At 45.1% G+C, this 24,760-nt stretch overlaps 1 protein-coding gene across 43 annotated transcripts in view; it reads right to left on the bottom strand.

Annotated features, from left to right (window-relative positions):
* The window catches only part of SORBS1 (sorbin and SH3 domain containing 1), a 253,422-nt gene that overhangs the window by 19,295 nt on the left and 209,367 nt on the right, over nt 1-24,760 (bottom strand). For 22 of the 43 annotated variants that reach the window (XM_063628545.1, XM_063628459.1, XM_055254532.2 and 19 more), the window contains 6 exons: nt 24,450-24,535; nt 20,759-20,926; nt 15,935-15,981; nt 11,081-11,195; nt 10,802-10,927; nt 8,650-8,841 (listed from right to left, as the gene is read on the bottom strand). In XM_063628545.1, coding sequence (XP_063484615.1) covers nt 8,650-8,841; nt 10,802-10,927; nt 11,081-11,195; nt 15,935-15,981; nt 20,759-20,926; nt 24,450-24,535 — 734 coding nt within the window. Of the gene's footprint in view, nt 1-6,037; nt 6,812-8,649; nt 8,842-10,801; nt 10,928-11,080; nt 11,196-15,934; nt 15,982-20,758; nt 20,927-24,449; nt 24,536-24,760 lie in introns of all 43 variants that reach the window. The other 21 variants (XM_055254448.2, XM_055254471.2, XM_055254456.2 and 18 more) reach the window with 2 other exon arrangements.

The following is a 24,760-nucleotide window of genomic DNA, read 5'->3' as shown; positions in this document are numbered from 1 at the left end:
AGATATCTCACTACCATCAGACCTGTCCCCCTTACTTTCTTTTTCTTTGTTTACTTTTTCAAATTTTTTTGAAATAGTCTTGCTGTGTCACCCAGGCTGGAATGCAGTGGCATGATCTCAACTCACTGCAACCTCCACCTCCCGGGTTCAAGCAATTCTCATGCCTCAGCCTCCCGAGTAGCTGGGATTACAGATGTCTACCACCGCGCCCGGCTAGTTTTTCTATTTTTAGTAGAGACAGGGTTTCGCCATGTTGGCCAGGCTGGTCTTAAACTCCTGGCTTCGAGTGATCTGCCCGCCTCGGCCTCCCAAAGTGCTGGGATTACAGGTGTGAGCCACCACACCCAGCCTACTTTCTTGATTGTTCTAAATGTTGTTGGCCAAAATTGCGCCCAAGAAAATCCAAGAACTTGGTTGATAATTCTGAATGCTTGGGCATTTTGTATGCACATTTTTCATCCAGTAAGTTAAGCTGTCCCTCAGAACAAAAACTAAACTTCTATTTTTCCATTGTGAAGGTCTGTAAGTTGATAGTAAACCCCTGACTTAAATTTTTATATGTGTTCTTCTTTCTCATTTAAACTAAAATTCATGCAGGATTTTTATCCAATCAAAGGATATCAAAGCTAAAAAGAATGGCATTTGTCTTGTCTGAATCTTTTGTTTATGGACAGAGTAGCTGCCAGGAAAGAGAAGTGACTCAACAAAAGATACTTGGCAAGCCAATGGCAGAGCTAGAGCTCTCAATCCAGTGCTCTTCCCACCCCATCCTGATTTCCCTGAAGACCCCTGCATTCATTTCATTCACTCTCTTCTGCTGTTCAGAGAAAAAACACACCTGAAAACATGGGCAACTGACCCAATGTGAAACAGTTTAGGAGTGAAAAGTCAAACCATTTCACAGGAAGTGTCCACACATCTGCAGAGTTGAGGGAGGTGGGCAGGTGACTGATTCAAAGGGTCACCATGACTCCTGACATAAGCTCTGGTCCCAGCCCCTTTCTCCAGAAACCCCCTTTTCTATTCACCTGTGGACACCAGAAGCCTCACCCAAACGAGGAATGCATCATTCTCCATGCACACCTTTCATGGTCCTACCTCTGGGCCTTTGCTTGAGCTATTTGCCTCGAGTCCCACTCTCCTGCTGTACACCTGTGAGAAAACCTCTTATTCTTTAAGGCTCAGATTAAATGCTACTTTTTTGAGGAGAGCAAAATCACTTGGTGACCATCCAGCAAGCCCCAGAGGCAAAAACTCCTTATCTGAGGAATTCAAAAGGGAGCAATGACCACCTGGTGACCATCAAACAGGCCAAATTCCTTATCTGGGAAAATTAGAAGTAATTAGACTTCCCTATCATTTAAAGCAGGCATCTGGTCCCAGATTTCTTTCCCTCCAAATTTATAAGTAACTAGAATTTCTACACATCTCTGGAATGGCATGCTGAAACTCATTGTACAACCCTTGCTGACATCGAGGCACCAAAACATCTACAGATGTAATCATTTATCATGACCTATGTGGCCAGTATGGTCCAAATTGCCCTTAAGCTTTTGCCTTAAGGTCCATAAATGCTCCTAAGGAAAACCCACCGCAGTGCACTCAGTCCTCTCTCACTGAGTACCCTGCTGCACCCTTTTGCAGCATTCTTTCTTTCTAATAAACTTTCCTTCTTCAAACCTATACTGTTATCAGTCAATTTTTCTTACCAACACTCAAGTCAACCACCTCCTCGTGCTGGGGCTCTGACACCCTGCCTGGCATTTTTTTTCCTGAAGTCTCCAGACAACCACCTTCCTCCCTGGTTATTATTTCTCCCCATCTTGATCTTCCAGGATGTACTGTTTGTGACTCTCTTTCCTTATTCGCATTCTAATTATTTGGGAACAGGTCTTACTCTGCCGGTAAAGATCCTAAACTCCTTTAGTTGGAGTCAGTCACTGTTTGTCTTTTTTTTTTTTTTTTGATACGGGGTCTTGCTCTGTCACCCAGGCTGGAGTGCAGTGGCCCTATCTCTGCTCACTGCAACCTCCGCTTCCTGGGTTCAAGTGATTCTCCCACCTCAGCCTACCAAGTAGCTAGGATTACAGGCATGCACCACCATGCCCAGCTGATTTTTGTATTTTTTGGAAGAGATTTTTGTATTTTTAGAAGAGATGGGGTTTCGCCATGCTGGCTGGTCTTGAACTCGTGACCTCAAGTGATCCGCCTGCCTCAGGCTCCCAAAGTGCTGGGATTACAGGTGTAAGCCACCGTGTCTGGACTGCCTTTTCTTTCATTCCATAAACGTTCACTGAAGTGCCTTCCATACATCCGGTATCACGGTCCCGCCTTTGGAGCACTGATACTTTATGGGAACACAGGAAAGCAAAGGGGGCTGAGAGAGGCTCACACGGACCATTGCAGGGGCTATGGCAGCCCAAAGTCAGAGCACTAATCCACTCGTGCAGGGGTGGGGGAGGCTGTCAGGAAAGGTGTTAAAGGAAATCAGAATATTTTACTCCAAAATATATTTTTTGACATATTTTGACATGGCTGTCAGAGAGCCAGCAGAAAGAGGTAGCTCTGCAAAGCTGTCTTTTGTGCAGGAGATTGGTATTTGTAGAGAAAAATCTGCATTGATGAAGCCAGGTTTTCTCTGAGGCTTTCCCTTGTCTAGATCTAGAAAAGATTAACTGACAGTCTGACACCTTTAAAGGCCTAAAACAAACATTTACCATCTATTCTCTCGGAGGCTGCTACCTGTGAGCTTTCATCTAAATAATAAGACCCCTTTGCTAGCCAAGCCTTACTTTTCTCCCTCCCATAACGTGTCTTGCTGCTTAAAATCTGATTTACCACCATAACCTGTCTTTGGTCATCCTCTGAGCCCCTACTCTTCTGTAACCTCAAGATGGTATAAGCTTCTGCACCCCATTGGTTGGGTCTTCATTCTGAAGGCTCCCATGTCACATAAAACTATGATCAAATAAATCCGTATGCCTTTTATCCTATTAATTTGCTTCTTGGCCAGGCGTGGTGGCTCACGCCTGTAATCCGAGGAGGCCGAGGCAGGAGGATCACTTGAGGTCAGGAGTCTGAGACCAGGCTGGCCAACATGGTGAAACCCCATCTCTACCAAACAATACAAAAATTACCTGGGCATGGTGGCATGTGCCTGTAGTCCCAGCTACTCGAGGAAGCTGAGGTGGAAGGAGTCTCGAACCTGGGGGCAGAGGTTGCAATGAGATTGTGCCACTGCACCCCAGCCTGGGTGTCAGAGTGAGACCCCGTCTCAAAAAAAAAAAAGAGAAAGAAAAAACATTTTTACTTCTTGTCAGTAATTTTTAGGGAAACTTCAAGGACAAAAGGGAAACTTTCCCTTGGCCCCAACAGCTTCCTAGAAGTTACATCTAAATGGAAGCCCTGATGATGTTCACCCCTCTCTATCTCCTGCAGCTAAGTACCTGGAATATCCTAAATGCTTCAAAGAGTAAATGATCGTAACCTTTCCGAATATCTTTTCATTTAAGGTTCTCAGGTAAAATTCCCTCCCATTATTGGTCAGATTCCCAACCTACCTCCCCAATACCTACAATAAAAGTGAACCTTTGTTTCAGCTCTTTAGTTCAGCAAGGAGAATAATGGCTGACAATTTTCTTGATACACAAACTGGTCTGTAATGCATTTTTCCAAATAAGCAACACAGCCTGTGGTCACGTCATCCTGATGGGGCTGCCAGAGAACAGTTGTCATACAAGTCCTTTCCATTTTTAGCATGTCTGTCACCCAAAGGGGGCCCAAGACACAGGAGCCCCTTCTGAAGGACCCCGTTTCCAGAGTTGTCAGCTCCTGCTCCAGCCACAGGAGGGGAAAGTGTGAGGGGGCTGAAGGGGAAGTGTGGGCAGCAGCCCCTTTCACACAAATGCCAGCTCTCAAGGGGGAGCGAGCCCCAGGCCACAGCCTGGGCACACCCATGGAGAAGGGGCTTGTGCCAGGAGGGCAGGAGGAAGGGAGGGGACAGGAAGTGGTACACTTGGGGTCTGGAGGCCCACCAAGAAAGGAACACCAAGTTTCAACAAGCCTGGCTTTCCAATCAACATAATCTTCAGTGTTGCCAGCTACTCCACTCCTACCCTGCCTTAGGAAGCAGGAAGCGTATACCCCTAACCTTACTCGGAGATCTGGCACCGTGCGCACTTCCTATACACACAGGATCCTGGAATTGGGCCGGGATGATGACTCAACACTGACGATAAGGATGTCCCCGGGTGCCTTGGGTTGACTTAGAATGTTTATAGAATTGTTCCTGTGTCAGAAACGTTTGATTCTTTCCAACTAGCCACTTCACCATCTCTTCTATTCTTTCCTCAACCTGTTCCAGGGCCAGGCAAAGCCTTTGCCAGATATTGCTGCTTTCCTACGGCCCCACACAGCAGCGGGTGACCCCACATATGGAGCCTTGGCATATGCCAAGCACCAAGTTCCATGAATTACCTCACTGAATCCTTATGACTGCCCTACAAGGGATGGACTGCTTCCACTCCTGCTTAGCATGTGAGAGGTTAAGTGGCTTTCTAGCAAAAGGCTAAGCCTGATTTCTCATAAACTGCCCCACGCTGGCTCAGCCTCAGTGATCCCCACTCCTGATATGCTGGCCCACCCATGGGCCCACATGTGCTTGGCTGGAGCTGGAAGTCTGGCCTAGTGTGTCTCAAGCCTCTGTGCTCCTGTGTCCCCCAAGTATGCCTCTAATATTGCCCTGGTGATATTGCTAGGCTCCTCCTTGTTTTGAGGAGCCTTGAACTTAGGCTCCTCAAGAGGAGAGACAAATGACCTTTGTATTCTGCCAAGAGGCTGGTACCTGCAGACCTTATTCATAGACTGAATAACAACAGCCTCAAAGGGAAACTGGGGTTGCAAGCCTAAGGGTTAAGCACTATTTACTGTGGACATCATACATACTAGATACTTAATAAATGGCTTGGAGACATCTTCAGGAACTCAATCTGGGTCTAAGGAAGTTCTAAAAATATTCTCAGTTCTAGAAGCAGTTCTAGATCACCCAAGATGGTGGCTCTATAGCTTCCGTTTATAAAGTGCTGACCATGTTCCCAGGATCATAAGCCCTTGTACTCAACCACTCTTTGCGGGAGGTGCTATCATCTCCATTTTACAGATGAGGAAACTGAGTCTCAGAGAGGGGAAGCAACTCCCAAGTCACTAGACTGTAAGAGGTGGAGCTGGCATTCAAACCTGGTTGCTTCAGAGAAGTTGCCGAAAGTCTTTGACTTTCGCAGTAGTCAACAGCATAGCCAAAATCAGAATTGTGATTTGTTTAGTTGCTAAGTTCATTTCTCCAAAAAAATTTTCAGGTCTCAAAACACCCTAAGGCTACCTTTGTCCAAATGCCGCGCTCTTTGTAGCTGACCCAGAGAGAAGATGGGACACTCACCCAAAAACCTGGCATGGCTATTCGAGGATACCCCATGTCCGTCAGGGCCCCAGGAGACCTGCATTCTCCTCTCCAGAACCAAAACACCTTTGTTTCATGGCAAACAAAGGCCCCACGCTCCCACACAAACACGAGACAGGACAAAGACCTGACAGAGCCGAGCACTAGCAGAGCACCATGGGTTATGGAAACAAAGTGCATCTTACGTAAAAGCAAACCACACCACACCACACCAAAGCCTGGTGTTCTCAGCTGTGTTAGTCAAAGCAAACTGAGGGTCATCTCCAAGGCATACATGGGACGTGAGGAAGGTGTGCCTTCTCAGAGGCCCTTGCAGCAGGCCAGGAGGCATTCAAAGTAGAGATAACTTCCGAATGACCTCAAGTGGCCAGATATAGCCTGTCCTTTCCCTCCAACTGTATCCAGTCCTGGCACCTGAATTCATGTCCCCCCATTCCCTCTGGGGCCATCTCTTTGCTCCCGAGGCAAGCAAATGGTCTCACCAGCATTCACTTGGCCTCCGTAGATGGACCAGGGGCGAGTCGTGCAGCCCACCCTGCCAAGTGAGACGCCAAGTGCACACGCGGCATGCTGCAGTCCTACCTGGCTCCCACCTCTCCGAGCAGCTTTCCTCCCCGCCTGCTCGCCACCTCTATGCCGCTCTGTCTGCTCAGCCTCACTTCCTGGAAAAGCGCTACCCAGGGGCTTGCCGGGCCGGCTCTCCTCAGGGGTGTTGAGATCTGAGAGTCTCTGTTCAGTACTCAGGCACCTGACCACGTCTGAAGGCTTCAAGCAGCTCTTCTTAGAGATCTTGGGTCCACCAGGGCCTCTTTCGCCTGCCTCCCTCTCTGCTTTCCTCTCATATTGTCCACTCTCTTCGCGCCATGGCTGCCTCTTGCTCTGGCTGCTAAAGGCATCACTAAGCTGGGAGATGACACTATCAGAGCTCTCCAGCGGCAGCTGCAAGAAGCTATCTTGGTGGATGCCTGAAGATGGCGTGTGGACACCACCGTCTCCATTCATGTGAAGGGAGGCCTGGGAAGTGGGTGCTAGAGAGTAGGTTTTGTGTGGGGAAGGTAGAGCCAGTGGAGAAGCTACTGATCGTGGGGTGGGACGATCTGACCAACTCAAATGGGGGAGGCTGAGAGACAGGGAGGGACTGGCCCTTGGTGACAAGGCGAGGTGGTCAGTGTTATAGATAGAAGCCTCTGGCAGAGGAGGCAAGGGTGGGGTCAGGGCCAGAGAACGCCTCCCTGGGACCCCCACAGTCAGTGAGATCCACTCAGAGGTGACAGCGTGCATCTCGGGGGACAGGGCTCGGCGGGAGTGGGGCAGAGATGAAGGGGCTGGCGTGATGAGCTTGCTGTGACTGGAAAACTTAAAAAGAAGAAGAGAGAGGAAAACAAAAGAAGCAAAAGGTACAAGTGTCAGCATAAAGGAAAAAGAAGGAAAATAATCACAAGGGGTATATAAAGAGGAATGAAATGGAGAGGATGAGCAAGGACACTCTGGTGTCCAAAAAGGAAATCCTCGGGTTACATCTGGGGAGAAACCGGGATGGGTGAGTGTGCGTTTGAGCGTGTGCGAGCGTGAGCCTGATGTGTGCAGGCAGGGGGTGGAGGAAGCAGCGAGAGGTGTGGAGATGGGGAGAGGTTCCCGTCAGAGTAGTGACGGATGAGGCCGGCCTGCTTTGCAGAATCAGATTTTCAAAGGGATACATTGGAAGCTCCCCATCCCAGCCGACCCAAGCCCCTGTGCATCCAGATCCCTGACCCGGAACCATACTGGGAAAGGTGGCCCCGCACTGCCATGGCCCTTCCCTGGGGTCTTATTTTCTCTGGGAGCTCAGCAGAGTCTTCCAGAGAGGAGTATGAGTAGTGTACTAGTTTCGTTTTACAATCACTCTTGGCTACAGTCAAGTGAAAAATGTAGTTGAGTTCCCTGCATCCTTACAAAGAAGAATGTCCCACTCCAGTCACACACTCTGTCCTATAAGACAACAGGATGCGGCTATCACTGTCCAGGAAGCCCTGGGTCAGCCCGTTTAATGCTTTCTGCCAAGAACCCTCTACTGGGGTCAGTGATGAGCAGGTGGCAGAGGAGGAAACAATTAGAGGACCAGACAAGAGGCACCGTCTCGGGGTCAACCTGGGCCCCCAGGTCCTACTCTTGTTCCTCTGCCAACATCCTTACAACATACATGGTGGTTTGGCCAGGCTCTTTCACAGGGATGTCACCCCCACCGTGTCACCCTCAACTCAAGGTTCTGACATTTTCTTGGCTTTGGGAAAGTGGGGATCAGTTAGGAATAGTTTATATTTCCAAACAAGTTTGCTCATAATTAATGTTTGGGAAAGCCAACATCTTATTACGCCTATAAACCTACATCCTTTCAGCTCACTGAGACTGAGATGCTGTAAGTTACTTGTTCCAATCACCTGGTTCCAGTGAATGCAAAGAATACTTTGGATCTGGTCTACATGGCTGATGAGAAGGTGTAAGTCTCTCTTTCAGCCTTTGTCTTCTGCAGGCCAACTTTGGCCAAGATGACTGAAGACCACATTTGGACCATGGGATTTATGACACAATGGTGGTACCCACACCAACAGCTTCACCCAGGAGGGATCAACTGATAAAGGCTCTTGTTTCTCTTTCCCTAGTCACCTTATTCCCAGAGCAATTACTTGACTCTTCCTTTTCCCCTGAGATATATCTTCAACCAAGCACTGGAAAAGGCCATTTGTACGCATAAAGACAAAATCCAGTGTACAGTCTGCTTTCCTGCAGTTTTTTTGTTTTTGTTTTTGTTTTTCTAGATGGAGTCTCACTCTGTTGCCGAGGCTGGAGTGCAGTGGCATGATCTCGGCTCACTGCAACCTCCACCGGGTTCAAGCGATTCTCCTGCCTCAACCTCCTGAGTAGCTGGGACTACAGGCGCCCACCAGCACGCCTGGCTAATTTTTGAATTTTTGGTAGAGACGGGGTTTGACCATGTTGCCAGGCTGATCTTGAACTCCTGACCTCAGGTGATTCACCCGCCTCGGACTCCCAAAGTGCTGGGATTACAGGCGTGAGCCACCATACCCAGCCTCCTGCAGACAGTTTTTAATTGCAGTGCTCAAAAACCTCCCCAGAGAGGCTGTGTGCCATCAGCACTGCCGACTACAAAAATTCACATGCTGAGTATGAAAACCAGTGACGAGAAGCTTAGATACCTGTGGGCTTGCAGTGGCACTGCGACTTGGGGAGGAGAAAGGCAGGTCCATGTAATCCACAGGGTTTTTCACCAGTGGTCGCTTGATCACATCCACATAGGTGATGGGGAAGATGCCTTGTCGGGATGTCCCCGGGATCCTCCCTTCGTACCAGTTCTCATCTACCTGCCGGAGCAGTGTGATCCTCTCACCCTGGAAGACACAGCAAAGAGAGGGTCCTTGTCCTAGCATGCCTCTGCATGCCTGGGGCCTCTGCCTGCATGCTTCAATGTCCTGCATTGTTTATCACCATCCTTAGCTCAGGAAAAACCTTCCCTGCTGAACCTGGAGGGAATTAACACCGCTGGGATGAGGATGCTAATGGCAGAGGAGCTACCTTGATGCTGGGAAGTTCAGCTTGGTTCTTTAAGTATTTTAGTAAAGGAGAACATCAGATTTGTGTCCCTAAGCCAGGGAACAAATGTAGTGTTTTTGACTCATTTCTAAGGCAAAGATTTTGGGGGGTTTCTCTTTTTCTTTATTTTGTAGCATTATAGATACTTACAATGTATCATTATAGAAAAATCAGAACACAAACATAAAGCAGAAAACAATCATCACCCATCACATAGTCATTTGGGGAAAAACACTTAATATTTGGCATATGGACTCCCCAGATTTACTTCTATGCATGTGAATTAAACCTGTACATATTTTTTCTTAATAAAAATTGAGTATGAACTGTGTTTCCCTTTTCCAACTTGCTTTTTAAAAAATACTTAATAGCACATAGTAAACCTCCTTCTTTATCAAGAAATAGAATTCTAGATTTTTAATGGCATTGCATAGCTTAGTGGACCACTGCAGGGTATTCTGTTGCACACACATATAATGATTTAATTACTGATCCCCTGCTGTTGGGCAATTGGGTTGCTTCCAGTGTTACATAAGATGGCTCATCTTTTTCTAACAATGTGCTTACTTCCTTCAATCCTCAATAAAATCTGTAACTTAGTAACTTTAGCAAGCCAGAGAATTTTGCCATGTAGAGTGTTTGGATTCTGGAAAGAACTTCTCTGCACAGTGTAATTACGTTCTGAATAAGCATGATGGTGATGATAATAATACCGGCATCTCCTGTTTACTAAGCACAAACCAGATACCACGTGTCATGCTGGGGGCTTCACATAAGCTGTTTCACCGAAGTCTCTTACAACCACCTAGGAGAGAGCCATCTATCTTCATTTTTTTCTATAAGAAAATGGTGGCTTGGAAAAAGTATTTAACTCCCACATTCTGCGTAGTTGGTTTGTGCCTTTTGGGTTCAAAGCTTTTCAAACTTCTCCTGGTATCAATGGATCTGTTTTTTCCACTAGGTCACACCAATATATTGTAAAACCCAGTCCCCAACACAGTGCCTTATCACATCATTAGTTGGTAAGTGTTGGTTGAAAACAGCTTATAAAAGATGTCTAAGACTCCAGAAATACTATCTTTAATCAGTGAGCTCAATATAGTTAAACCTTGACATTAGCCTAGGGTTTATTTTAAAAATACCTTACCTCAGAAAATTCTCCAATTGCCCTTAATGCAATTCTTTTTTTTTTTTTCTTCAATAGAGATGGGGGTCTTGCTATGTTGCTCAGGCTGGTCTTGAACCCCTGGCCTTAAGTAAGCCTCCTGCCTTGGTTTCCCAAAGTGCTGGGATTACAGGCCTTAATGCAATTCTTTTTTTTTTTTTTTTTTTTTTTTTTGAGACCTATTGCCCAGGCTGGAGTACAGTGGAGCGATCTCAGCTCACTGCAACCTCTGTCTCCCAGGTTCAAATGATTCTCCTGCCTCAGCCTCCTGAATAGCTGGGATTACAGGAACCCACTACCATGCCCAGCTAATTTTTGTATTTTTAGTAGAGACGGAGTTTCACCATGTTGGCTAGGCTAGTCTCAAACTCCTGACCTCAAGTGATCTACCCACCTCGGCCTCCCAAAGTGCTGGGATTACGGGCATGAGCCACCCACCGTGCCCAGCCCTTAATGCAATTATTGATTGGCATACTTCTCTTAAGGGTACAGACAGGACCCCCAGACTGGGGTGCGATAGCAACACCACACTTCCCCACATAGCTGCGCCATCCAAGAGAGCCCCAAAGCAAGGCATGAGAAGTGCAGCTTACCTTTCTGAAGGACATTTCTACTTGTGTATCACCATTAAAGTTAAACTTAGCAATAGCTTCTCCGTATTCCAAAACCTGCACTGGTGTCAACTTTTTGGGCTGAGCCTTCTCAGCAGGAGGAAGAAGCTGAGAAAGGGAAAGAGGTAAAAGAAAACAAGGGAAGAGAAGAAAGCAGGGAAACAAGAGGAAAAGGAGGAAACAAAACATAAGCATTTTGTAAATAAATGGTGCTTTGGGCACAGTCAGGCTTTTCCTTAGAAAGAAAAGGGGCTGCGGTACCTCGATGTAGGTGCGTGGGAAGATTCCCACCCGGCCGTGGTGTTCTCCTTCATACCAGTTCTGATCAATTTGCTTATAAATGTAAACAATATCTCCCTTCTGCAGAGGAAGCTCCCTGTTGACAGAGGGTCAACGGCATTTTAGCAGATGTTTCAATATGTGTAAGATTAAGACACTTCAGTTTTGCAGCAAAAGGAGACTTTTAAGTGGGGTCAAAGGGTACAAATTCCAGAGAGGGGGCTCCATATTTGGAAGTAAGAACCCCACTATTCAGGAAATTACATCACATTTGGCATTTTTCCAGTCTTTTGCAGGATGGATGTTAACATTTAAATTGACTAGCCCTTGAAAGCGCTCAGAGGCCTTATTAATTTGTTGTGGTTTTCTAAATGCATTTTTTGTGAATGTTGTCTTATGCTCAGAATATTTATGCAACACACAGCAATGCACTCAGCTGCCTTAACTGATGTTTGTTAAACAAAAAAAAAAGTCTCCTTCTGGATACCTTCACTATCCTCTTCTATGCCCTAGCAGGGCATGCCTTCATTGCTTTAAATTGCCCTCAAATTATTTGTGATATATTGATATCCTTCTATCATTCCATCAATATCACCATTTGTCCACCCATCCATTTTACCATCCATCTTTGTATCATCATGCAGTAGAAAGGTTCTGAAGTTAGGCAGATCTGGTCCAAAACCCAGTTCTGAAATTTTGTAGCTCTGGGACCTTGGACACAATACTTAATCTGAGACACTGTTTCTTTAGCTGAACTTGGAGCTAACTCAGAGTTGCTGGAGAATGCTTCAACAAACTAAAAATAAACAGCTAGGATGGTGCCTGTTGTACAGGTAGGTAACACTCAATAAATGTTAATTCCATTACTTTTTTTCATGAGATGGTCTGGTTCTGCTGCCCAGGCTGGAATGCAAGTGGCATGATCACAGCTCATTGCAGCCTCAACCTCCTGGGCGCAAGTGATCCTCCTATCTCAGCCTCCTGAGTAGCTGGGACTACAGGCATGCACCACCATGCCTGGCCAATTGTTATAGATTTTTTTATAGAGATGGGGTTTTGCTATGTTGCCCAGGCTGGTCTTGAACTCCTGGGCTCAAGTGATCCTCCTGCCTCAGTCTCCCAAAATGCTGAGATTACAGGCATGTAGTCACTGCACCTGGCCTAATTCCTTTGCTTTTTAACATGGAAGAGTGATGTTGGAAAGAAAAGTTGATTTTCCTTCAAATGCTCTTTGTGCCCCTTTGCAACTTTTCCATGTCCATTCCTTTGCTTGCCTTGATGATGATGATGATATTATCATTATTATTATTATTATTATTTGAGACGATGTCTCACTCTGTCACCAGGCTGGAGGGCAGTGGCGCAATCTCAGCTCACTGCAACCTCCACCTTCCAGGTTCAAGCAATTCTCCTGCCTCAGCTCCCTGAGTAGTTGGGAGTACAGGCATGCACCACCACGCCCGGCTAATTTTTTGTGTGTGTGTTTTTTTTAGTAGAGACGGGGTTTCACTATGTTGGTCAGGCTGGTCTTGAACTCCTGACCTCATGATCCGCTTGACTTGACCTCCCAAAGTGCTGGGATTACAGGCGTGAGCCACTGTGCCTGGCCCAGATGATGTTAATTTTTAACCAGGACTCTTTTTTAAAAAAAATGAGACAAAGGCAAATTTTAAACAAAATGAAAACTTAAAAGACGGATAAAAACTATAACTTTTTCTTTTTTTTTTTTTTGAGACAGAGTTTCACTTCTGTTGCCCAGGCTGGAGTGCAATGGTGTGATCTCAGCTCACTGCAACCTCCACCTCCCGGGTTCAGGCGATTCTCCTGCCTCAGCATCCCCAGTAGCTGGGATTACAGTCATGCGCCACCAGGCCTGGCTAATTTTGTATTTTTAGTAGAGATGGGGTTTCTCCAAGTTGGTCAGGATGGTCTCAAACTTCCGACCTGAGGTGATCCGCCCGCCTCGGACTCCCAAAGTGCTGGGATTATAGGTGTGAGCCACCGCGCCTGGCCCTTATAACTTTTTCTTGAAGTAAATAATTTTAAAATTGTAACATTCTCTTGAATTAAAAAAAATGACCTAGATCTTTATCATTTGAGTCAAACCAATAGGATGGAAAGGCCTCCAGTTGTAACTTGGAAGGGGTGTGCTCAATTTGCAGGATGCCAGGAAGTCCCACAGTATGTGAGGGGTGCTGGCTGAACAATGAGGGCACATCTGGAAAACTACAGAAAGTCAGTTCCGTGCTGAATAAAAGCACAGGGCAGCCTTTGTGGGTCTCACATTAGCAGACAGGATTCTAACCCTCAAGAGGTCCGTAAAGGGGATGTGGGCATTTGTCTTTGTGAGAAGGAATGTCTCGGGCCACAGTTTTGCCACAGCCCTCTTTGGGGGGCATTATGAATTCCCCCTCCCTTCACCCCCAACCACAGGCACATAGATGAGCAAGACCCTCAGCATATTCACCCCTGTGGAGATCTGCAGGCTCCTGACTCTGCTATACTAAGTATCTCGCAGTTGTGGAGGGGGATGGGAGCGCAATGGTCCTACTATTAAGCAAAGGACCCACTTGTGTGTGAGGGAGGAACTGAGAGGTCTGTAGTTGTGGCTGATGGAAGTCTACCATGGGAAACCTGGGGCCCCATTCTTCCACTACTGTGGACTATACCCCTAGCTCCCAAAGAACCACTGCTGGTGAGAGGGTTTGAGAAATATGATTCGCTTTACATCTTTTTTGGAGCATCACGGTGTACATCAGCACAGCAGAGGCTCTGAGAAGGCCAGGGGGAAAGAAACTTGTTTAACTTTGTTGAACCAAGTATTCCATAACATGCTATTTTTTTTTTTTAGATGGAGTATCATCACTCTGTCCCCCAGGCTGGAATGCAGTGGCGTGATCTTGGCATACTGCAACCCCCGCCTCCTGGGTTCAAGCAATTCTCATGTCTTAGACTCCTGAGTAGCTGGAATTACAGGCACTTGCCACCACGCCCGGCTAATTTTTGTATTTTTTGGTAGAGACAGGGTTTCGCCATGTTGTCCAGGCTGGTCTTGAACTCCTGACCTCAAGTATCTGCCAGCCTCGGCCTCCCAAAGTGCTGGGATTACAGGCATAAGCTACCATGCCTGGCCCCGACAGCATGCTTTTTTGAGTAATTGACTGTGGGGAAATGTAAAACCAAGTGACTGAAGGGCTTAAAAGACCATGGAGCTAGAATCTACTTTTTTCACTAAATTTTGTGGACATTTTTTTGGAGGCAGCATGTCGTGATGAAAACACTGAGTCAGGAGGAAGGAGCCCTCTCTCCGGCATTAGCAATGTTGATAAAAGGTGACAATTTCTGTGGATCTAAGCTTTCTCACCTGTTCTATTTGACAGGGTTGCTCTAAAAAAAAAATTGTTTTAAGACTCTTTATGAAATCTGGGAAAATGTAATATTATCATCACCATACTATTTAATAAATCTTACATAGACGCCTCAATTCAAAGAAATAAGTGTATTAATTAAATTGCAAATTAATTTATATATCTCTGTTATCCTCTCTGGTTTAAAAAAAGGGGGCAAGAGGATAACATATTTTGAGTACTAAATTTTGGTACAGTATGCAAAATGTTTTACAGGTATTACCCCAGCTTCCCAGCAAGAGAGGCATTTTTACCCCTATCTTGCAGATAAAGAAAACTGAGTGGGGGAGAAGTTGATAACTTGACTACAGTCACAGAGATAGTAAGTGGCATAGTCAGGATTTGAACACAGGACTTCCTGACTCTAAAGCCTACAATCTTTGCAGTATATTACGCAGCCACCTCCTTTAGCTGACCAACTAAAGGACTGGAGTAATACACACAAACCCAACTATACCAGATTTGTGCCTAGGTTCTAGACACTGTGCCCTGGTCACTCATTTTGTGATGCAGGATATCAGAACCATGGTTGGTTAGCTCCACACAGCACTTCCCAGCATCTAAGGACAGGGAGCTCTCCCTCTGATCACCAGATGCACAACCATCCATCTGCAGGACAATGGGGTGGTCACTGACCATTGTACTTTTAGCTGCCAATGAGAACTCATGGACTATTTAAATCCATAATTAGATAAAAAGCCAGCTGTTTCCTTATGGAAGCCAGTCTTTGGTAGCACCTTCCAAATCGTGTTTCGGGTTCCTTTCCTGAAAGACTTCTGGAGCTATTAATATGTCATCAACAAAGTATCTCTTCAAAGTGGGTGGGAGGTATAGATATAGCATGCAGTGCTTCCCAACTCATTCTACAACAGAACTCTCTTTTTGAGAAAAATCTTACAGGGCTAGCACTCTGAGGAACACACTTAAGAGAAACGCTAGTCTCCTGTGGGTTCATGTAAGACTTTAATCTCTTGGGATGTTGTAACAAAATGGGTAAAGTTATCTCCCTAGAGACTGGTCTAGATCCTTCCACAGAAAAGATGGGTCAGATCAAGCCGCCACTTGAGCAAATAGAGCCCCTACATAGGAGGAGGCAGGGTGGGGCAGGGGGTAAGACCCCAACCTCTGCCTAGGTTTGAATTCCAACTCTATCACACCAGCTTGAGCAGGTTCCTTAACCTTATAGTCCCTTGGTCTCTTCATTTGAACAGTGGGGATCATCACAGCACCCACTCCATAATGAATTAACATAAGCAAAGTACTCTGAATACTGTTTGGCATGTAGCAAACTCTATGAACTACTATTTTGTTCTTTTATTTTTTAACAACAATTTTTATAATTGTTATTTCTCCAACTCTTCTCTACAAACAAACTGCTGTGTTTCAAAGAGGCAGCTAAAAAGACATAAACATAACTGGTGGCACTTACTTTAGTGTCTGAGCTTTAAAGTCAAATTTGGCTCTGGCAGGTCTCATCTGAACATAAGAAACAATGACAAGTTAAAATCAGGATTCATGTACAACAAGGACACATTTTCACAAATTTCTAGAAAGCGAAGCAGAAAAATTCACTCTAGCTAGTTTGTCCTAGTGTAGAAATCTGGGCAAAATTGCATTTGTCTGACCTTAGTAGAACACTAAATAAATGTTTAGTCAACTATGTATGTCATTCATGAGAATCCCCCTAAAAACAGCCAGATCTGGGGAAGAGATGGTTAGAAAGGTCCCAAAGCTGAGGTACCAGTTCCTCAAAACATGTGGACCATGGCTATTAAAAAAACAAACAAACAAAAAGACAAAGTCAGCCAGAAGTCCTAAGATGTTCCTTATCTACTGTCTTATTCCTCAGAGACATCTATTTGCTTAAATTATGGTATGCAAGTAGATGAAATGCCGATTCACTTCTCACATCATCTCCAACTCCATATATTTCTTACGGTCTGTGACATCACCCAAAAAGCCAGATAAAGTGGTCCCTGAGCTCAAATGACTCCTGCCAAGACTTCCAATCCTGTTGGGTAGCCCTCTCTTCCCAGATGCCCAGGTCTGAGTCAGCCTCTGCCCCTTCTCCACTTCCTGATCAAGTGTGTCATTAAGTCAGGAGGGACCTCCCTCCACACCTCCATCCCTCCACAACCCTGTTGCTGAAAGCTGACGTCTAGTTTCCATTGACACAAAGCTTCCTTTGATTTCACATTCTCTTCACTCTAATCTGTCGCCCAGGAGCACAAATAACATTCCTAACATTCTTCCTCACATCTCTTCCTTGCTTTGAAGTTGGCTGCTGCTCTCAACTTTCCCTCAGTTCAAATCTCAATTCCTGCCATAGGTGAAGGCCTTTGGGTAGTTTCTCCCTACTCTTACGGAATTGCCTTTATCTCTATTACACTGTTCCTGTTCCAGTCAAATCTATTTGCTACACCTCAGCTGAACCCCCTCCTACCCCCTCCTCTCTCTGGAATTTTTTTTTTTTTTTTTTTTTTTTGAGACAGGGTCTTACTCTGTCTCCCAGGCTGGAGTGCAGTGGCACGATCTCAGCTCACTGCAACCTCTGCCTCCCAGGTTCAAGCAATTCTCCTGCCTCAGCCTCCCGAGTAGCTGGGACTGCAGGCATGTGCCACCACACCGGGCTAATTTTTGTATTTCTCGGTAGAGACTGGGTTTCACCATGTTGGCCAGGCTGGTCTCTAACTCCTGGCCTCAAGTGATCCGCCCACTTTGGCCTCCCAAAGTGCTGGGATTGCAGGCGTGAACCACTACGCCCGGCTGTGGAATTTCTCTTTTTTTTGAGACAGCGTCTTGCCCTGTTGCCCAGGCTGGAGGGCAGTGGCACAATCACGGCTCACTGCAGTCTTGACTCCCCAGGCTCAGGTGATCTTCCCACCTCAGCCTCCTGAGTAGCTGGGACTACAGGCATGCACCACCACGCCTGGGTAACTTTTATACAGATAGGATCCCACGATGTTGCTCAGGCTGGTCTCAGATTCCTGGGTTCAAGCAGTCCTCCTGCCTTGGACTCCCAAAGTGCTGGTATTACAGGTGTGAGCCACTGTGCCTAGCCTTCCACAGGTATTTTTAAAGTCTGCATTTTCACATTGATGTTTTCATCTATCCACCTATCTATACCATACGTATGGGGGCCAAGTGAATGTTCACCTTATAATCAAGTTAAAGCCACACAATTTCAATACCTGTGTTTGTGTCTGTAACCAAAGGGCATAATTTCACAGTTGCAGGTGAACAAGAAAAGAATGGATGTGGGGTTAATGATAAATGACAAGTTCACAAGAGAAAACTAAATGACCAAAATTATAAGGATAAGAATTTCACAGTGATTTCAATAGAAAAACACAAGGAAGTAGGTTACCTCATGTCACCCAGCTGTACAGCTGTGTGAACTTTAAAAAATGTATACCAAAGCAGCACCACATTCATACTTTGGTAACTGAGTTCTGTCAAAACAATATCTCCTATCAATTAAATCAATATAATTATATAGGTGTGTAGTTTATGATTAATTTGTAAGTGGTGGGGTGGTGAGATTTTTTTCATTAAAGGCCTGTTAAAATTCACTGATTCTATTGAACTCTTGAGACGAGTATGTGAGTCATCGATGGTTATACAAAGCAACATCCTCTCCCTCTTTATCTCCCTATAGCTCCCAAGACTAAATCCATCTTTCCCTCCTCTGGCTTTCATAGTATCGTATTACTTACTACAGGACAGAGATAACTGTATAAGAGGGAGACTTCCACTATCAGCTCCCCGAGGGCACAGAGACTGAGTTCTTTCTGCCTCCCATAGGGTCTTACACAGAACCTGTGGTCACCCAAGTCCTACTGAATGGGACCGAAGTGCATTGACACAGTGTGGTGCACCTGAGATGTGTTGGTCTCTACTTTTTCAAGTCCACAGTCAACTTCTAGGGCAGTGATTCTCAAAATGTGGTCCCTAAACTGGTATAATCAATATCACCTGGGAAATTGTTAAAAATGTAAATTTTCAGGCCCCACTGCAGAATCAGAAACTTTGCAGATAGAACCCAGGGTCTGTATTTTACCAAGCCCTCCAGGTGATGCTAACGCACTTGTCAGAGTTTGAGAAGCATTGCTCTAGAAGGGAGGCAGGATGACTGAGCAGAGTTTGCCTGCCTCTGTCTGCGGTTATTCCACCCACGGTGCATTTCTGTTTGCATGTATCATGTACATGTGTAAGTGTGCAGCCCTAGTGCCTTCACCTGTTCCCATCTTCTTCTACCTACAAGCAGGCAGGGCTGCCAGTGAGGACAAACCATACCCAGAGCCTTCTGAGAAGGGCCATTTTGAGGAGGAGCTGGAATGTTGAGGGCTCAAGGGCTATCTTTCCCTTGCAATTACCATTCGATAACTTTTGCTTCTTCCTTGATAGATTTTCTTTTTCTCCATCACTTTAGAGTCTCCTTCTCTTCCCCAGGTTTCCTTTTTCTTTTAATTTGAGACAGGCTCAAATTTCTTTAAATTTGAGATAGGATCTCACTCTGCCACCCATGCTGGAGTGATGTGTTCATAGCTCACTGAAGTCTTGAACTTTTGGGGTCAAGTGATCCTCCCACCTCAGCCTCCCAAGTGGCTATGACTATAGGCATGTGCCACCAAGCCTGGCTAATTTTTCTATATATATATATATTTTTTTTTTTTTGTAAAGACGAGGTCTTCCTATGGTGCAAAGGCTAGTTTTGAACTCCTGGCCGTGAGTGATCCTCCTGGCTCAGCTTCTCATAGTGCTGGGATTATAGACTTGAGCCACTAAACCTGGCCAGCTTTCTTTCTTTTAATTTGGTTCCCTCTTTTCACTATCTCTTCTTCCCAGACATCTTTTTTTTTTTTTTTTTTTTTTTGAGGCAGGGTCTTGCTCTGTTGCTCAGGCTGGAGTGCAGTGGCATGATCATGACTCACTGCAGCCTTGAGCTCCCAGGCTCAAGCAACCCTCCTGCCTCAGCCTCCCCAGTAGTTTGGACTACAGACATGTGCCATCACATCTGGCTATCTACCAATCTATCTAATTAATTAATTAATTAGACATGGGGGTCTCACTATGTTGCCCAAGCTGGTGTAGAACTCCTGGGCTCAAGCAATTCTCCCACCTTGACTTCCCAAAGTACTGGGATTACAAGTGTTAGCCACTATGCCCAGTCATATTTCTTAAAAAAAAAAAAAAAAAAAAAAAAAAAAGATAGGCAATGATATTCTAGATAGAAAAATAAAAAATAAAATAAAAAAGATAGAAACAAATATTAATTTACTGTACTGAAAGGTTATAAAACAGTACCTACTTTGGGTGTTATTCCCCCACTCCCCTAGCTCCCACCCTAAATCCCAGATGTACCCATTTTCTCTAAAAGAGATCATCTTCAGCAGCGCTACTTAAGGGTTACATGGCAAAGCATAAACTCTTACGCAAGATGCAGCATTTGACTAGCATGAGAATTTCGACATGTTGACCTTAGTGCAGGAGGCCAAGATCTGGATAAAAATCACTTCAAAGTTTGTTCTTCTCTTTCCTTTTATAATATTAAGCTTTCATAATCTAGGCTTGGAAATGTCAAAACTAAAAGAACACATGAAACGTCCCTTGGAGAACTCTCTTACCCTCTGTGGGTTTATCCTAACTGCGAAAGTCTTTGGGCTGCAAAATTCTTTAGTGAGGCGCGCTACTGCAGCACTGCTGAACACTTCATACAATTCATCCACCTACATGTGAGCAGCAGCATTGTTCTATATTTCAAAATTAATGTCACTAAATTTGGAGGCCTTTGTAAATGGCATAAATTATTGTTAAGCTAACTTTTGTAAAGTTTCATTACCCATCTCTTCAAAGAAGAATTGTGTAACTGTCCAAACCATAGCTACCAATGCATATGGACTCAGGTATAAGGTTTCTAAGCAGAATGCACAGGCAACACAGTAGCATGATAAAATGCAGGATGTGGAGGGCTGGACTCATGAAGGCAGCCAATGCTCCAAGGCATGCAACAGGGGCATGTGCCAGCAGATCCCGGTCCCCCAGCCAGGCATGCTTGAACATACACAACACAGGACATAATGGGGTCATGTCTATTTACCAGCCACAAGAAGCCAAAGCAAGCCTAAGGGAGGCCAGGATGACAGATGCTGTTTGGAGAACTAAATTGGCCTACAGAGGGCAATGCTGAGGGGAGGCAAATAGGCAAATATTGCTTTGGGTCAAGCAGCAGATTGAGGTGACCAAAACAGACCTCTGACCCAGATTTCCTTTTTGCAGTATCGTCTATATTGAGGAGGTCCCCAAAGCGCTCATTAGTGATAAACTGATGGTGCGTCGGAATGACGCCTGTGTGGCGTCGAGCTGCAATATCAGCCTCTTCTTGCTCGCGCTTAAGTCGTCTCTGGTCCGCTAAAAGTTTCTGCCATAAAATTGCATAAAATGGGCAGTGAATCATCTGTTCCAGCATATTAGAAAACTGCCAACAAAAGTAATTAGGGAAGGAGGTACTGGGTGAATGGGGCAGAGACTTTAAGGGTCAGTTGTCAGAAGGGCTTTAGAGCCACAACTATTACACTCCCATCGTAACCACCCTCCGTGCACTGTAGAGAGGAGGCAGCACTTCACTGGGAAAGCTGGGATAGGGGAAGGATGATTCCACATGATTACGCTGTCCAGCAAACTACCTACCCCCGGCTCAGCCCAAAGCCTCTTGCTTCTGGCAGCAAAAGGCCAGGTGAGCCAGGGGGCACATCCAGGGCATTCCCAATCATGCTGGGCTGGCAGCGGGAGGCTGGAAGTGCCATCTCTACCCTGTTTTTAGGCAGGGATATATTCCCACAGCGTATTCCCCTGGCAGGACCAGTGCTGGCCAATTCCTCCTGCCCATCTCAGGCCTATTAAACCTGCTATAGGCTTTTGCTAGTGAAGTCTATGGCACCAGGTCATTTTTGTGCTTCCTGTATCTATTACTCTAATATGCTCTTGACAGAGGGAGCAGCCCATTTCAGAAAGGACGATGCCCCTTCTAGGCAGCCAACTCTTCCCCTAGGCACAATTTTTAGAAGACCTTAGGATATGCACCAAAGGCTAATTATGTGGCTGACAGAGAGCATCAGTTACTTTTTTACTGAATGATTTCTTTACTGGGTGAAATGAAGCTGAGTTAAAGGGAATGACAGAGAATATAAACATTAAAAAAACCCTAAGAATAATGGTACCTGGGATTAGAAGAAATATTCTCTCTTAGAGTAAGGAAAAAGTCATCTATTTCTATTTTTAAAGGCTTCTTTGAAAAATCAAACAATGTTGCTTTTTACCAAATGCCCTCAATGCCTATTAAAATGACCCCATGGAACAGAATTTTAATGTCTTTTCTGATACTAAACAATCTTACTTTCCTGGGATTAACTTTCCTTGTAGGAAAGCATGAATTAGAACTGATAATTCTCAGCATTGGAAGACAGTAGGCTTCATCCAGCAGGCAATTAAATGCCTCATGTGACATGCACCCCCAAAGGAGGGTGGGCCTGATTGTTCTCCAAAGACTACAAATAATGAAGTGACAACTCATCAAATGGCTGTGGGATTTCCAGTACTCAAGTAAGTTGTAAAGATTAAATTAGAAAAGACATGAGAAAGTCCTCTGCGAAGCCCAGTGCCATAGAAAGAGTGCTGGTCCAGGCATCTGGAGCCCTGGTTTCTAGCTCTGCTATTGGTATAGGTTAACTTACTATCCAGCCCTGGGCAAGCTACTACCTTGCTGTGGTCCTTTCCTGGACTAAACCAGGGGCTTGGCTACATGACCACTAACGTTCCTGCCAAATCTGACATGTTCTCATTTTCTGAAAATCCATGTTAATGATAAAGTATTTGCAACGGGGAGGGCCTAACTGACACCCCATGAGCTGGGGAGTGTCAGCTGTTTCTGTAGCCATGGGAATGGTGTGATGCTTGAGACTGCCACAGTTCTTACTCAAGGCCCCTTGTGTTCTGGCTGGAGTTAAACATAATGAGTGGAAGTGGACATCAAATGGGGCAAAGCTCCCAATCCAGTACTTGAATCTGACCTTAGTAAGTCCCTCAGCCCTGTAGTTTAACCATGTAAGCCAAAAACCATGGATAAAGACACAAAACTTTTAAGATTCTATGAGCCAGCGTTATTCAGGAGACAACTGCTCGCCTTCTTATGTAACTTCTAATATATCAATTGCTAAACCACTAGATAAACTACACCTCCCAGGTGGTAGGCAAGAATTGTCCCATAAAACCTTCTAGGTCAGAGACTAGGGCTTATATTACTAAAATGTAATTTCATCTTCCTTCATCATAGCAGCCCCGGCCTACATACATGGGAATCTTGTATCTTGTGGCAGGAAATAGTTAACAAAGAGCTATAGAAAATGAATCTGCTCTATGGCCTGATGGACACTCATTATTAGTGAGTTATTACAAATAATAACTGTACATCAAATGCTTCCTCTTGTTTCTTTCCATGGACAGGTGCAAGTTTCTTATTGAATACTGTTCAATTGTGCCTGGAGATGGGGAGAGGTATAGTGATTTCTTTTTTTTTTTTTTTGAGACAGAGTCTTGCACTGTCGCCTGGGCTGGTGTGCAGTGGCGCCATCTCGGCTCACTGCCACCTGCGCCTCCCAGGTTCAAGTGATTCTCCTGCCTCAGCCTCCCGAGTAGCTAGGATTACAGGCACCCGCCACCACGCCCGGCTAATTTTTTTGTATTTTTTTAGTGGAGATGGGTTTCACCGTGTTAGCCAGGATGGTCTCGAACTCCTGACCAAGTGATCCACCTGCCTTGGCCTCCCAAAGTGCTGGGATTACAGGTGTGAGCCACTGCACCTGGCCATGGTGGTTTCATTTTTGTCTTTTGTTTTACCATCTGGAGGTGATAATTATCATCATCCTACTCATCCCCAAGTCAGCCTTACCCTAAATCCTTCAGGAAACCCCACCTAAACTCTGGAACTACTCAACAAAGCAGAACAACAGAGAAAAGGGGCTTCAGACTTGAACGTGAACAGGACAGAGTTGTGCACACATGCACACCCTCCCCCACTGCTACCAGGTCAAGGTGATTTTTCCAGCTCTTAATTCATTTCAGGAATATGGGCTTGGGAGCTTGTTTAATCTCTAGGACTCTTTTTCTTGGGGATGTGAGGCCCAGAAAGCATGTATCATCACAATGCTTTATCCCAGCAGAAGCTTGTGATTTTGCCCATTTGGCTGATACGAAGAACTACCTCTTCCCAAATCCCCGAGAAAAAGGGCTCTTTCCCAGGCCCTGACAGTCACCCCATGGCAGGACAGGCATTTCAGTAGCTACAAGAAAATATCCACATTTTGAAGTTCTTGGCTGGGGTTTTCCAGCATTTCTTGGTGTATCTGCCTTCTTCTGAATTGAAGGCAACAGAGTTATAGGCAACTTCCTCAAGTTGTTTTATAAAATGTATCAAGGTCATTACTATTTTTCATTTTCCTCTTTCTCCTACTGCATCCTTCTCAATTTGAACAATGCTTTGTGCCAACAGAGGGGTGGGCAGTATTGGAGGAATATGTAGGTGGATTTCCTTAGGGATTATCAAGGGTGGAGTTGAGGGGGGATGAAAGAGCAAACTCTGGTTTCTAGCTTACAGGGCATTAAGTGCAGCAGTGGACAATCTCTTTCTGTATCTCCCATGCAGCAGTGCTGGTTGGACTTGGCATTTATAACCTAGTGCCTGTGGGGAAATCAGTCTTACTTTTTGGAAGAGTCCACTAAAAGAGAAGCGACTGAGCCTATGTCATATAAAAAAATCACTTGTGAAAGCCTCAGTTTTTGCCTCTAATTGCTAGATCATGTCACCTCTCTGACAGATGTCTAGAATCTGTACTTTCTTCATACATTTTTCCAAGCAAAAGCTAAGAGATTTAAAAGATGGGACTTACCTCTTTATCATCATGACGTCTTCGAACAAATTCTTCTGTGGATTCCAAGTAATCAGCTGGTATAAAATGTCTTGGCGATTCTGAATCTTTAAAACAACAAAGTAGAGTTAAAACAGGCAAAGATTTCGCTGGAAACCAGCTTGCAAAAAGAGTTCACCTTTCATCTATTACAGATATCAAAATTTTGAAGTCATTCTTGATTAATGATCAATGGTCTAATTCTGAAGGAAAAAAAAATTTCACCCCAAGCCCCATTTTTTGGATGTATTTGTGAACTAGTTTAACGCAAAGAAAACTACTCAGAAGGCAAA

The sequence above is a fragment of the Symphalangus syndactylus genome, chromosome 2 (assembly GCF_028878055.3).
Source record: "Symphalangus syndactylus isolate Jambi chromosome 2, NHGRI_mSymSyn1-v2.1_pri, whole genome shotgun sequence".
NCBI classification, from domain to species: Eukaryota; Metazoa; Chordata; class Mammalia; order Primates; family Hylobatidae; genus Symphalangus; species Symphalangus syndactylus.
This window is presented reverse-complemented; position numbering and strand designations above follow the sequence as displayed.